Consider the following 15840-nt stretch of genomic DNA (forward strand, 5'->3'; position numbering starts at 1 on the left):
TTCAAGTCTTCTTCCCCAACTGTTGAAACAACTTAGAACAGCCTAATTAACCAGTAAGAAAGCTGGCTTTATTATATTTTATTTAGATTTTCCTATTAGTAATTTAAATTAGTTTTAGCAATTAAAAAAATAAGTCAATGAATATACTTACAGTTCCTGTTAGTTTAGATGCTTTCTCAAATTCTTCACCCTCCTCCATTAGTGCTTCTTCAGTCCCAGGCAAGGAATCTATTTTTATTTTTAAAAAATGAATAAATTATAGTCACATATTGCTTATTCATTCTCTGATATATAAAACTGTTGTGATAATAAAATGACAGAATTGGTTGTTGAAAAAATCATATTGTTTTATTGTTTGTGAGTTAAAATAGAACATGAAATAATATTTAACTTAAAAACAACTTAGGAAAAATGATAAATATTTTTAATTTAAAAGGGCACAATAATGTCAGGAATGTGCAAGAACCACAGTTATCTTAGCTATACAAATAAAGCAAGATATTTTGGCATATTATCCAGCTAATTGTTGGAACATAATTATATTTAATGTCCTTTTTCTTTTTTATAATTTTATAATTATTTGTTTTATCTATCAGTTGTCTCCTTTTGGGGGTTACACAATTTGAGTACTATTTTGTGCTCACTCTTTCAGATGGAATGGAACATTCTGAAAAAAGTTCAGAGAAAGGTGGATATTACTAAATGGTGATTGGTTTTCCATTTCAACGTATGAAGCAAGAAGTTGCAATTACTTAGCCTGAATTGAATACATTGATGGATGAGTGAGTAGTGGCTTTCAAATATGTGGAAAAAAATGATGCAACCTTTTTCATATGTCTTCTGACATTATAACAACCACCAAAACAACAAGGATTTCTATGGGTTATAAAGAATTCTGTGACAGGGATAGGTAAATGGAGCAACTAGAAATAATTTATCCAGAAGACTGTCGACTTCTCTTAGTTGAGTTTGAACTCCTTTTCAAATTAAAAAAAAAATCAGTTAAGAGAAAGGTATTTTAAACCACTGGATTTAAAAATTAATTTATCATATTTATTAATACTTGAGGGAATCATATAAAGCCCTAAAGATTTTCCTTTAGCTTTATGTACATATGGAGACAGATTTTTCTGTTTCGTAAAACGTATACTCTGAAAAGAGAATTAGAGCACGAAATCTTTCAAACCCTTAATGACCACCAAACACCAGGGAGACAACGGAAAGCTCAGCACAGATCCATAATCATAGCTTTTGAATATTTTCTATGCACTTTCTTTCATGAAATTTACTTGAACACATTTACAGGGCAGTATTAACTTTTTAACAAAGATGAACATTTATAAAGAGAAAGTATTAGTAACTTTGTGTGATTTACATTTTGCTCAGTTTTGTTTCTGTTAAATTCTCTCTGGTTATTGGTACTATATCCAGAAAGATCTATAATACAGTAATCTCCATTGAGCTTAGTATGAAGGGACAACTATAAGTACTGCCAGAACATTTGAGAGTTTACATAACTACTGTTTTTGCAAGTTATGAAGTCAAATGGATACTGCCAAATAGCCCAAATCTAATAATAGGATACCAATCTAACAAGCTAGTAGGGACCAGATATATCATGAAAGTAAAACCTTAGTGTTTAATGCTTGGAGCAGTAAATGCCATTGTTTATGTGTTCTAAGTGCATTGCTTATTAACAGTAACAGGTGAGTACATATGTGCAAGCTATTTTGCTCTGTCTATTCCAGAGCAATTTCTTTTATGCGTGATTTTCAAATGTAAGTAATTTTTTTTAGCTATTTAAAATCACCTATGGGTGGGTGGGAAATGAGTCCCTAAATTTGTCAAATATTACAGTTTATCTTATATCCTCATTTTAGAGAAGAAGAAACTGAAGCAGAGAAACTGAAGCATGGAAAGATAAGGTAATTTTACCAGAAATCTAATAATCCGTGGCAGCAGTAGGACTAGAAATTCAGCCTGCGTGGTTGATTGGACATGTTGGTGGGAACCTAAAAATCTGTAGTTTATTGCAGTGCTTAGCTACAGCCAACTTTTTTCAGCCATTAATTTTACTTTTGCTGCTTGTGTCACAACAGACTTTTTTTATGCACAGTTATACCTATTTATAGAAATATTTATGCTTGCCGAGCCAAGTTCAATGTGGATGCACAGTTGACACAAACTGTCAACTTTATAGCACTTTTGGATAATGCCAATGCTATTCAATTATTGGATCTAGTCATTTGACTAACTTAAGTAGAAAAGAATGTACTAAATCGGAAACTCACATTCTGGAATTTGCAGATTAAGCATACTAATAATTGAATGTGAAGAATGCAGGATTAGGCATTTCAAGAAAGGAGCTTAAAGTATAATCTGCAACACATTCTTGATACATTATTTAATTTCCCAGGAAATTTGAGTCCTTATAATACTCAGTAATTATGTAAATGAGATTGCTGAAGGATATATATCGGTAAAGATTGGTAAGTTGGAGTTATTTTGATAAAATTTTAAAAATTATTGGCAACTAATTAAATAGTGTCTGTCTTGTGCCTGGTTTTGTATTGGGCATGATGAGTAACGTAAGAAAATTTCAAGAAGCATATAATCCAATGGAAGTAGGAGAAACAAACACAGAAGAAGCAATTCAAAAACAATTTGGGAATGAGAGAAAGAAAATATCAGAGAGACTTTACGTGATCTTACAGCAGATGATCTAAATACGCAGAGAAGGGAGGGGAAAGGCCTTATTGCCAGTCAGGGAAGGATGGCGTAAGTGAAGATACACATGCAAGAATATCTATGAGCAGAAACTAGACTGACTCAGGAAGCTACGTGAGTGTCAACGAATGGCCAGCCTGGGGCCTCCATGTTGCTGGTGACACATTACTTAATGTTCATTATCAGGGTTAAAAATCTATCATAAGAACATGCCATGTCATCACCACAGATTTGAGTATGTATTAACTATGGCCATTTCTTTGTATTATGCTACATTAACATTGGTTTATGTTCCCTTAGCAGTTTTTTAAAAAATATTTATTACCTAATATTTGACATATAAAAATACATCTGTAAAACATTTATATAAATATAACATGCAAAATAAATCACAGCTATTAGTATATGTGATATATTTAAATTACAAATTACAATGACAAAATAAACACCCCAAACCCACCACTTAATAATTAGGGCATTTTCAATAACCTTCATATGTGTGTGGGCTCCTTCCTTATCCCATCACCCAGGCTCCCCTTACCTTTGAGAATAACCAATATTTTGGGTTTGTCATTCCCTTCTTTAAATATAGTTTTGTCACTTATGTTTTCCTAAAGAATGTATTGTTTAGATTTGCTTTTTGGAGGTTTATTAAAATGGCATTCTGTGACTTGCTCTTGTTCAAGAAGCATTAGGCTTTTAAGACTCATTTAATGGTGAGCTGTAACTTGCTTATACCAGACTGGGAGAACCAACTACCATTTCAGTTTGGCTGCTGGAAATCAGTCACAGTGGGAGTATTCACACCACGGAAATCATCAATCTCTACAAATCAGGGCTTTCTTTTTTCAGGAAAACAGTTGTTCTACATTTACACACTAGAAATCTGAATGCCTTTCAACTACATACAGGGGATCTATTTGTACGTCACTGATTTTATCCATCACCTGTAGTAGTTGAAAGGCATTCAGGTTTCTACCGCATAAAAAAATTTCATAATTTATCCATTTCCCTGTCTATGAACATACTAACAAGGGTTGTTCATATTTCATGCTATATGAAACTTGTTTCTCTAAAGCATTTACCTAGAAATGAAGCTTTTAGGTTTTAGATTATATAAATGCTCAAGATTTTTAAGATAATGGAAAACTTTTGAAAAACTCATATACCTGCAGTATAAGAGTTTCTTTTTATCTATGACTTCACCAGAACTTAGTTTTGTCATTTTTCTTTTTTCTTTTTTTTTTTTTTTTGAGACAGAGTCTTGCTCTGTGGCCCAGGCTGGAGCGCAGTGGCTGGATCTCAGCTCACTGCAAGCTCCGCCTCCCGGGTTTACGCCATTCTCCTGCCTCAGCCTCCTGAGTAGATGGGACTACAGGCGCCCACCACCTCGCCGGGCTAGTTTTTTGTATTTTTTTAGTAGAGACGGGGTTTCATCGTGTTAGCCAGGATGGTCTCGATCTCCTGACTAGTCAATGCCAATCAAAAGGTTGTAAAAGAAAAAGGATTGTATCTCTCCATGGTCTTAATTTGCTTTTCCCTGATCAATAAGGTAGTTTAAGTATTTTTCATCTGCTTGTTGGCCTTTTGTATTTCCTCTCTGTAAAATGTATATTCATAATTGTTACTTATTTTTCTATTGATGTGTTGATTTTTTATTTATCAAATTGTAGGTGTTCTTCATATTGTGAATATTAATCTTTGATCAGTGGCGATTACACTGCAAATATGTTTCCCTATTTGTGGCTTTTCTTTGGGCATCTTTTTTTAATTTTTAATTTTTTAAATAGGTTTTTGGGGAACAGGTGGTGTTTAGTTACATGAATAAGCTATTTAGTGGTGATTTCTTAGATTCTGGTGCACTTAGATTCTTAGATCACTGGAGCAGTGTACACTGTACCCAATGTGTAGTCTTTTATCCCTCGCCACCCCCACCCTTTTCCCCAAGTCCCCAAAGTCCAATATATCATTCTTAAGCCTTTTCATCCTCATAGTTTAGCTCCCACATATGAGTGAGAACATATGATATTTGGTTTTCCATTCCTGAGTTACTCCACTTAGAATAATAGTCTCCAATTCTGTCCAGGTTGCTGTAAATGCCATTATTTTGTTCCTTTTTAAGGTTGAGTAGTATTCCATGATATATATATATATTATTGTTAGTCTTTTTTCTTGCTGATTTGAGTTCTTTGTGTTATAGATTCTGGATATTAGTCCTTTGTCAGAAGTATAGATTATGAAGATTTTCTCCCACTCTGCGTTTTCTGCTTACTCTGCTGATTATTTATTTGGCTGTGCAGAAGCTTTTTAGTTCAATTAAGTCCCATCTATTTATCTTTGTTTTTGTTGCTCTTGCTTTTGGGTTCTTGGTCATGAAGACTTTACCTAAGCTAATGTCTGGAAAGGTTTTTTCCTGATGTTATCTTCTAGAATTTTTATGGTTTCAGGTCTTAAATTTAAGTCCTTGATCCATTTTGAGTTGATTTTTGTATAAGATGAGAGATGAGGATCCAGTTTCATTCTTCTACATGTGGCTTGCCAATTATCCCAGCACCATTTATTGAATAGGGTGTCCCTTCCCCACTTTATATTTTTGTTTGCTTTGTTGAAGATCAGTTTTCTGTAAGTATTTGGGTTTATTTTTGGGTTCTCTATTCTGTTCCAGTGGTCTATGTGCCGATTTTTATAATAGTACTACGCTGTTTCGGTGACTATGGCCTTATAGTATAGTTTGAACTCAGGTAATGTGATGCCTCCAGATTTGTTCTTTTCACCTAGGATAGCTTTAGCTTTGCAGGTTCTTTTTTGGTTCCATATGAATTTTAAGATTGTCTTTTCTAGTTCTGTGAAGAATGATGGTGATATTTTGATGGGAATTTCATTGAATTTATAGATTGCTTTTGGCAGTATGGTCATTCTCATAATATTGATTCTACCCGTCCATGAGTATGGGAAGTGTTTTCATTTGTTTGTGTGGTCTATAATTTCGTTCAGCAGTGTTTTGTGGTTTTCCTTGTAGAGGTCTTTCACGTCCTTGGTTAGTTATATTCCTACTTTTTTTTTTTTTTTTTTTTTTTTTTTTTTTTACAGATATTATGAAACGCTTGAGTTCATGATTTGATTCTCAGCTTGGTCGCTGTTGGTGTACAGCAGAGCTACTGATATGTGTACATTAATTTTGTATCCTGAAACTTTGCTGAATTCATTTACCAGTTCTAGGAGCTTTTTGGATGAGGCTTTAGAGTTTTCTAGGTATACAATCATATCATCAGCAGTGACAGTTTGACTTCCTCTTCACTGATCTGGATGCCCTTTATTCCTTCTCTTGTCTGATTGTTCTGGCTGGGACTTTCAGTACTATGTGAATAGAAGTGGTGAAAGTGGGCATCTTTGTCTTCTTTCAGTTATGAGGGAGAATGTTTGCAATTTTTCCCTGTTCAGTATAATGCTGGCTGTGGGTTTTTCATAGATGGCTTTTTTAACTTAAGGTATGAACCTTCTATAACAATTTTGCTGAGGGTTTTAATCCTAAAGGGATGCTGGATTTTGTCAGATGCTTTTTCTGCCTTCATTGAGACGATTATGTGATTTTTGTTTTTAATTCTATTTATGTGGTATGCTACATTTATTGACTTTGATATGTTAAACCATCCCTGCATCCCTGGTATGAAACTCACTTGATAATGGTGGATTATCTTTTTGATATTCTGTTGGATTTGGTTTACTAGCATTTTGTGAGGATGTTCGCATGTATGTTCAAGGATATTGGTCTGTAGTTTTCTTTCCGTGTTATGTCCTTCCCTGGTTTTGGCATTAGGGTAATATTGGCTTCATAAAATGATTTAGAAAGGACTACCTCTTTCTCTATCTTTTGAAATAGTGCCAATTCTTCTTTGAATTGTCTGATAGAATTCAGCTGTGAATTCATCTGGTCCCTAACTTATTTTTGTTGGCAATTTTTTTATTACTATTTCAATCTCACTGCTTGTTATTGGTCTGTTTAGAGATTCTATATCATCCTGGTTTAATTTAGAAGGGTTGTATATTTCCAGGAATTTATCCATCTCCTCTAGGTTTTCCAGTTTATATGTGTAAAGATGTTCATAGTAGCCTTTAATAATGTATGTGTTTCTGTGGTATCAGTAGTAATATCTCCTGTTTCATTTCTAATTTAGCTTGTTTGCATCTTCTCTCTTCTTTTCTTGGTTAATCTTACTATATTTATCTTTTCAAAAACCCATTTTTGTTTCATCTATCTTTTGTAATATTTTTGTTTCAGTTTCTTTTAGTTGTCCTCTGATCTTTGTTATTTCTTTTCTTCTTCTGGGTTTGGATAGTTCTTGTTTCTCCAGTTCCAGGAGGTATGACCTTAGATTATCTGTTTGTGCTCTTTCAGACTTTTTGATGTAGGCATTTAATGCTATGAACTTTCCTCTTAGCACTACTTTTACTGTATCCCAGAGATTTTGATAGGTTGTGTTACTGTTATTGTTCAGTTCAAAGAACTTTTTAATTTCCATCTTGATTTCCTTGTTGACCCCATGATCATTGAGGAGCAGGTTATTTAATTTCCATGTATTTGCATGGTTTTGCGGCTTCCTTTTGGAGTTGATTTCCAATTTTATTCCAGTGTGGTCTCAGAGAGTACTTGATATAATTTTGATTTTCTTAAATTTACTGAGACTTGTTGTGTGGCCTATCATATGGTTTATTTTGGGGAATATTTCACGTGCTGATGAATAGAATGTATATTCTGCAGTTGTTGGGTAGACTGTTTGGTAAATATCTGTCAAGTTTAGGTCCATTGTTTCTTTGTTGACTTTCTGTCTTGATGACCTGTCTAGTGCTGTCAGTGGAGTATTCAAGTCCCCCACCACTATTATTGTGTTGCCATCTATCTCATTTCTTAGATCTAGTGGTAATTGTTTTATAAATTTGGAAGCTCCAGTGTTAGGCACATATATATTTAGGATTGTGACATTTTCCTGTTGAACTAGTCCTTTTATCATTATATAATGTTCCACTTTGTATATTTTTAACTGCTGTTGCTTTAAAGTTTGTTTCATCTGATATAAACATACCTACTCCTACTTGCTTTTGGTGTCCATTTGCATGGAATACCTTTTTCTACCCCTTTACCTTAAGTTGATATGAGTCCTTATGTGTTAGGTGAGTCTCCTAAAGACAGTAGAAACTTGTTTGGTGAATTCTTATCCATTTTGTCATTCTGTGTATTTTAAGTGGAGCAGTTAGGCCATTTACATTCATTGTTAGTATAGAGATATGAGGTAGAATTCTATTCTTTGTGCTATTTCTTGCCTGAATACCCAAGTTTTTTTTCATTGTGTTATTGTTATATGGGTCCTGTGAGATTTATGCTTTAAGAAGGTTCTACTTTGGTGTATTTCAACGATTTGTTTCAAGGTTTAGAGTTCCTTCTAGAAGTTCTTGTAGTGCTGACTTGGGAGTGGCAAATTCTTTCAGCATTTATTTGTCTGGAAAAGACTGTATCTTTCCTTCATTTATGAAGCTTAGTTTCTCTGAATATAACATTCTTGGGCAACAATTGTTTTGTTTAAGGAGGCTAAAAATGGGTCCCCAATCCCTTCTAGCATGGGTTTCTGCTGAGAAATCTGCTGTTAATCGGATAAGTTTTCCTTTATAGGTTACCTGATGCTTTTGCCTCAAAGCTCTTAAGATTTTTTCCTTCGTCTTGACTTTAGATAACCAGATGACTATGTGCGCAGGCAATGATCTTTTCGCAACGAATTTCCCAGGTGTTCTTTGAGCTTCTTGTATTCAGAGTTCTAGATCTCTACCAAGGCTAGGGAAGTTTTCCTTGATTATTCCCTCAAATATGTTTTCCAAGCTTTTAGATTTCTCTTCTTCCTCAGGAACATCAACTATTCTTAGGTTTGGACATTTAACACAGTCCCACATTTCTTGGAGGCTTTGTTCATTGGAGGCTTTGTTCATGTTTTTAAAAATCTTTTTTCTTTGTCTTTGATGGATTGGGTAAATTGAAAAACCTTGTCTTTGAGCTCTGGAGTTCTTTCTTCTGCTTTTCAATTTGATTGCTGATACCTTCCAGTGTATTTTGCATTTCTCTAAGTGTGTCTTTGACTGCCAGAAGTTCTGATTATTTTTTATTTATGCTACCTATTTCACTGTAGAGTTTTCTTTTCATATCCTGAATTATGTTTTTGATTTATGTAAGTTGGACTCACCTTTCTGTGATGCTTGCTTGATTAACTTAATATTCAACCTTCTGAATTCTTTTTCTGGCAATTCAGATTTCCTCTTGATTTGGATCCATTGCTGGTGAGCTTGTATGATCTTTTGGGGGTGTTAACCTCGCTTTTTCGTATTACCAGAATTGTTTTACTGGTTCCTTCTAATTTGCACAGACTATGTTAGAAGGAAGATGTAGGATTCAAGAACTGCTGTTCAGATTCTTTTGTCCCTTAGTGTGTTCCCTTGATGTTGTGTTCTCCCCCTTCCCCTAGGAATGAGGCTTCTTGAGAGCTGAACTGTAGTGATTGTTTTTGCTCTTCTGGGTCTAGTCATCCAGTGGAGCTACCAGGCTCTGGGCTGGTACTGGGGAGGGTCTGCAAAGAGTCCTGTGATGTGATCAGTCTTCAGGTCTTGGAGCTGTGGATACCAGCACCTGCCCTGGAGGAGGTAGCAGGGGAGTGAAGTGGACTCTGTAAGGGACTTTGGTTATGTTTTTGTTTAGTGTGCTGGTTTTGTGTTCGTTGGCCTCCAGCCAGGAAGTAGTGCTTTCAAGAATGCATTGGCCCTATGAGGAGGATGCAAACCTGCCCTAGGAACACCTGGTTAAGTATTCAGGTTTCTCAGGTGGTGGGCAGGGCCATAGAGTTCCCAAGAGATTATGCCCTTTGTCTTTGGCTACCACAGCAGGTAAAGAAAGACCACCAGGTGAGAGCAGAGATAGGTGTGTCTGAGCTCAGCCTCTTCTTGTGTGGGACTTGCTGTTTCTGCTGTGGGGGATGGGGGTGTGGTTCTCAGTCCAATGGGATTATATTCCCAGGGAGATTATGAGTGCCTCTGCTGAGTCATACAGGTTGCCAAGGAAGTAGGGGAAGGCCGGCAGTCACAGGCTTCACCCAGCTCCAAGGCAGCCCATAGTCCTAAAGGCTGGTCTCACATCCACGGTGCCGCCTCAACAGCAGTGAGTTTATTTCCAGGCAGCAAGTGATCAGGGCTGAGAACTTGCCCCAGACCACGAGTCTCCTCATCTAGAAAGCAAGAAGACTCAAAAACTTTTGCATCTCAGGGAGCCTGCAGTGGTGGTCCATTTCCTTCAAATAGTCTGTGGATTCTCTCGGCTTTCTTGGTATGTTCCTGCAGTACTTCTTGGAGCAAAAGTTCATGATGTGAGTCTCCACATACTGCTCTGTCTGTCCTAGTGGGAGCTGCAATCTGGTCTTGCCTTCTGTCACCATTTTAATCTTGAGCATCTTTGGGCATCTTTTGATAAACATGAGTTTTTAATTTTCTACAGTTGAATGTTCCAATTATTTCTTTTATGGCTGGAGATGTTTTTGTACTGTTGAAGATGTCCTTCTCAATCCAGGTGTAAGAAAAATACTTTCCTGTAGTTTATCTTCTAACTAACCAGGTTGAATGTATGGACTGTGTTTTGCTATTATGCTGACTGATGAAGATGTGATGTACCTTAGATGGCACTGGAGTGACATTACCTGTACTTATTTACATATACAACAAACATTTTGAATTGCTCTGATATTAAGTTTGTTTGCTAAGTTAAGGAATTTCCATTTTGTACTATAGAAAATGGAAATGAAATAAGCAGCTTTATTTTCAGAAAAACAATGAACCAAAGAGGGGTGAGATGGTCCAAGGAGGGCCAAGAAGGGAGTTATACTTGATGGAGAAAGAGGGAAAAGACACAGACCAGGCAATATTAGGGCAAATACAAAGGAGATTGACTCTGGGAGGAAATTCTGAAGTGACATTGACATAAATGGAGACCAATTTAAAACAGGGCTGGGAGAGAGGGAGTATGATATTGTCAAGTATGATATTGACATTTCTGCCCAAGAAGAATGACTGGATCAATGACGTGAGAATGGGAGCAGTGGGTATGGCAAGTGACAAGGGGCAGAGAAACAGTTTCATTTTCTAGAAATCCAGCTGACAATGTGGATTTCTAAAGACAAGTTTGAATTAGTGACATAATTTAGGGAGTAGCCAACTTATAGTTGATCTGTTTGGACCTTAAATAGAACAGGGCCATAAAAAGATTACTCCCCACAATCCACACTTCTCAATTCCTTCTATCCTTTGCTCTTATCCTGACACAAACAGCCCCAAGGAGTGTGCCAGTGGTAGATACGTGACCTGCAGCTACAGTGAATTCACACAAAGGAAGATGTCTGGTTTACTTTTTTCCTTTATTTCTTTAATCTTTAAGTGCCACTAGAACTGCAATAAATATTGTTGAACTTAAAACTTACCGAATGAATCTGGGATTTTTTCATCTGGAGAATGGAGCATTGGTAGTGACTCTTCTGTTCTTTCTGCCAGGTTGTCTCCTTGAAGCCTAAATAATTAAAAATGGTCATTGAAACATCTCATAATGTTAAATTGTGAAGTGTGAACTATGCACCATGGGGAACATGGCCGCGAACTTCAAGACTCTAAACTCAGATATGCATGTTCAAAATAGAAAAACAAGTTCACTAAAACCATTTTAATATAGGATTTTTGCTGTTCTAACCATTAAGGAGAAGTCTTCTATATTTCCTGTTACATACATGCCAGGATTTATCTAAGTAGAATCTGCTTTTCTTCTCAGGCTGATCGTAGAAAGGTTTAGAAGCACATATTTTCACTTAAACCCCAAAGGGGAATTGAGTGGAAGGAAAACAAGAGGCCAACACAGTGTGCTCACCTAGCATCAGGGTCTGGGAGTCATAAAAGGCTTTTCTTGATTCCACAGAGGTTTATCAAACACAGTCTTCCAAATCAACCAACCTAAGCTTTAAGGCCTGTGGGTCGAGATATGTATCAGCAGTGGAGGTAAAGATTCCTAATGTGTGACTGCCCAGGCTTCTCATAGACACTGAGCCTTCCTCAGGAGAGAACAAGAAATACAGGCATAATTTATAACTATACTGGGTTCAAATGTTATAATGTTATGTAAGTTGTAATTTTTATAAATGTTATAATTCTCAGCCATTTTATATCTTTGCTTTTATATACCACAGCAGAATCTCATATAATTTGCTTTTTGACTTTTACAAATTCAATCATATATGCATATCTCTTGATCTGTGTAATTACAAAAAATGTAAATTATATATGCGCCATAATTTTTATAATATTAAATTCTGCATATCCCTCTATTATACATTTGTACTTACGTATTATCTTCTGTATATGAAATCACACTTACTGTATTGTATAAGAAAAACACTTCTCAAGGGGAATTTCCTGAAAGTTGTAACATTTTTTGCTAAACTTTGTATGGTTTTGTACTTTTAATTAATTTTTTATAATTTTTCTTTGGAAAAAGGCCACTTTTAAATAAATAAATTAGCTACATATTTTTCAAATATTCTCTACTTTTTATTATATTCCCTTTGGATAATCAATTTTAGTATTCAGCAATATCAAATATTCTGTTGTGGGCTCTCTTTGTCCAGGACCATTCTATCAAAATCATATCAAAGAGAGAAGGTACAGAGGTGCATTAAATATTAAAACGTATGAGTAAAAATTATTAGTGAAAATTCACAATGAGCTCCAACACATTGGGATATTTAACATTAAGTTAAAACCCCAGGCCAGGTGTGGTGGCTGACTCCTGTAATCTCAGCACTTTGGGAGGCTAAAGCAGGCAGATCAGTTGAGGCCAGGAGTTCAAGACTGCAGTGAGCCATGATCACGCCACTGCACTCCAACTGGGGTGACAGAGTGAGCACCCCGTCTCTAAAAAAAGTAAATATTTTTTTAATCCTAAAAAGAAAATAAATCTCCAACAAAGACAGAAAGAAGCAAGATCTAAAAACAGTGCTGTAATTTTTATTTGCTTGTTGTATTCATCAATAAAACAAAATATTTATTTAGCACTTATTATTATGCTCAAGCATAAGCCAAATGTCATAGAGATGCAAAGAAATTATAACTGTCCCTGATAGGCTTTAATATAGCTTAGTGGAAGAGACCAATGGCTATGGACAAAAACTCAACAAATTGGGTGGCCTTGCAGCCGGCTCGTCCTTGTCCACACAGTGCCCTCCAGATACCTTAAGAGCTGAGTTTACCATGACTTGGCACCAATTCCATTGCGGAAAGGTTCACAGCCCTGCCATCCTCGAGTGCTCTGCCAATGTTTCCCAAGCTGTAATCCACACAGCACCACTTCTGTAAGAGGTTAATGGGTACTGTGCAAACAAGGGGCGTGTGGGCAAGTCCGGGAAATACAGTCTAAATAAAAGTTAAATTGTTTTTTGTTTTTTTACCATAAGAGTTTTACTCATACTCCCAAAGCTTTTTGCTTTGCTCTCTAAAACTCCTTTTCCATATTAAACAAACTCCCTTATATTTTCAGCCCCTAAACAGAATGTTGGCTGCTCGTCCTTCTCATATTGGAAAGTCTCCCCTAAGAATATCACATCCCTGTTCTCTAAGACTCTTCCAGTACCTCCTCTCCCAGGGAGGCTGCCTGACCCACCACCCTGAGATAGCACAGGATTATGTATAACTTCCTTCTCTCTGTCTGCAACAGCTTGGGTCAGGCTTGGAATTTTCTTCTTCAACTCAAGTGTTGTTATTATTATCCTGAGTGATTTTGATATTCATGTGTAACTACCTGCTAATCTTAAAGTCCCTTGACCTCCTCACATTTGGAGATCTTCCCTTCCACTTCACCTTCCTTAACTCAAGGACAGACTTGGAATTGCTTCATGGCAGAAATCTGTAAGTTCTGTGTTCTGGTCTCCGAAAACAAACTCACCTCCTTCAGGCTCTTTCACAGCATCACTCTCCTTAATACTTTCCATCCAACTAAATATTAACAAACCTCCATTTCCCTCTTCTTTCCCCTGAGTATCAGGGAGTGTCCCCTCCTGCTTCCTTGCCTTCCCTGCTCAGTTGGGACTCGTTGTCTCAGCTTCTCTGCAACCCTGTCCTCTGTCACTCCTGCAAAGGCAGACTTCAAGCCTATATTAACCTACCATTTTTCCTGCACATGTGCCACTGAACAATACTCGAGAAAAATCATCATTCTAGGATTGGTGACTATAAATCAGTGATCTCTAACTTTAAACTTGAACTTCTTGGTTGTCTTTCTTTTTTCCATTCCTTTCAAAGTATTTTCAAAAATCTCACCATCAGTTCTCCTCTGTGTCACCCAGAACAATGATGTAATCAGGAGTACAGACCTCATCTTGCCCTCACACGCCACCTCCAGAATTATCTTCACCCTGATGTGTATTCACCACCTTTCCAATGCACAGAGCACAAGAGGCCCTGTCTCCTGTGTAAGGCTGAGACTATCCATTATGCTGGAAAGATTAGGATCTCAATGTCTCATCACCCTATTTTATCCACTGTCACCCCACCACCAGTATTTTTTCTGTTTTTTTCCACTATCATTTCCCACAGCATATGAACAAGCTCACTTCTCTTTCAGTCTTAAAAAAAAAAAAAAAAAAAAAAAAAAAACCCACAAAAATAAAATACCTCCCTTAATTATGTAAAATAACTAGCTGTTTCCTTTTCATGCTCAATCCTCTTTGAGCCAAACTCCCATATTTTTCATTCAATGCCTTTACATCCACAGTTTTTATTCACCCCTTAACCTATTTTAATTTGGTTTGTGCCTCTACCATGAGAAAACAGCTTATGCTGACTGCCTGATCTCCTAATTGCCTTGCACAATGGGAAATTTGCAGCCCTTGTCTTTATTTGACCTTGTGGTCAAATAGATGTATTAACACCTGTTTGTTCTTAAGGCAGTCACTGCTTTTCTTCTGTGGCCCTTGTCTCTCCTGCATATCTGACTACCATTTCTCAGTCTCTTTTAAAAGCTTTCTCTCTTTGTAAATCCATAGATGTTATATTTTCCCTCAGCTCTATCCAAGGCCCTCCTTTTCCCATTCTAATCATCTCCCTGAATCATCTCATCCACTTTGATAGTTTTATTAAGTTCATATAGGTTGAGATATTTTAAATCTTTATCTTAAACCATCAGCTCAAATTGGTGTACCCAAATTCTTATAGGACATATTACTTGCATGCAAGATAAGTTCCTCAAAGGCAACATGTCAAAAGCAAACTCATCTTCCAAATCACTCTGCCTCTCATCGCACGTGGCTAACCAATCTGTCTTGCTGAATCTACTTCTTAAAGAAATGTCTCGAATCCATCACTTCTTTATAGTACTGCCATAGTGTGACTTCTTATCTTGATTTGCCTGGATTATTGTGTAGTTTCCTTACAGACAGCCATACTTAGAAACCCCTTTTCCATATGGCTACCAGAATGTCCAAAACACAAATCCAGCTATATTTTTCTCGTATTTTAAATATTTTAGAGCAAGAGGTCTTAACATTATATTCATGTTAACATTATACTCATGTTAAGACATGGGTATACCCATGTTGCTCTAAATATTTTATGAGTATAATGTTAAGACATCTTGCTTTAAAATAAAGCATGAGAATATTATGGCTAGATTGGTGACCAAGCGGTCTTAACATGAGTATATAATCACAATAGCTCACAGTGCATGGAACGAAGAGTTGTGGGTGGATGTGATCTTTTTTGGAGAGAGAGACACTAATTTTAGCCAGCTTCTCAAAATAATCCTTGACTCACAAGGATTTTAGAGCTACCATTTTTATTGGCTTCTCATTACCTACAAGATGAGTTATATCTCCTTCGTAAGTCATTTGAGTCTCTATATTGCATAATCCCTACCTGTGTCTGCAAATTCATCTTCTTCGCTCCTCCAGCATGGAATTTATACTCCATAAACTCCAAACTGCTTTTACTTTTTTCAGGCATTTTGTTATTAAGCCTCTGTGTCATTATACTATTACCTCTGGCAGACTATATCTA

At 36.3% G+C, this 15840-nt stretch overlaps 1 protein-coding gene across 3 annotated transcripts in view; it reads right to left on the reverse strand.

Annotated features, from left to right (window-relative positions):
* Window positions 1-15840, reverse strand: part of C9H8orf34 (chromosome 9 C8orf34 homolog) — a 475930-nt gene that overhangs the window by 92399 nt on the left and 367691 nt on the right. For all 3 annotated transcript variants that reach the window (XM_030937845.1, XM_030937846.1, XM_030937844.1), the window contains exons 9-10: window positions 11229-11314; window positions 152-228 (exon numbers count right to left, since the gene is read on the reverse strand). In XM_030937845.1, coding sequence (XP_030793705.1) covers window positions 152-228; window positions 11229-11314 — 163 coding nt within the window. The remainder of the gene's footprint in view (window positions 1-151; window positions 229-11228; window positions 11315-15840) is intronic.

Source organism: Rhinopithecus roxellana, chromosome 9 (genome assembly GCF_007565055.1).
Source record: "Rhinopithecus roxellana isolate Shanxi Qingling chromosome 9, ASM756505v1, whole genome shotgun sequence".
Lineage (NCBI taxonomy): Eukaryota > Metazoa > Chordata > Mammalia > Primates > Cercopithecidae > Rhinopithecus > Rhinopithecus roxellana.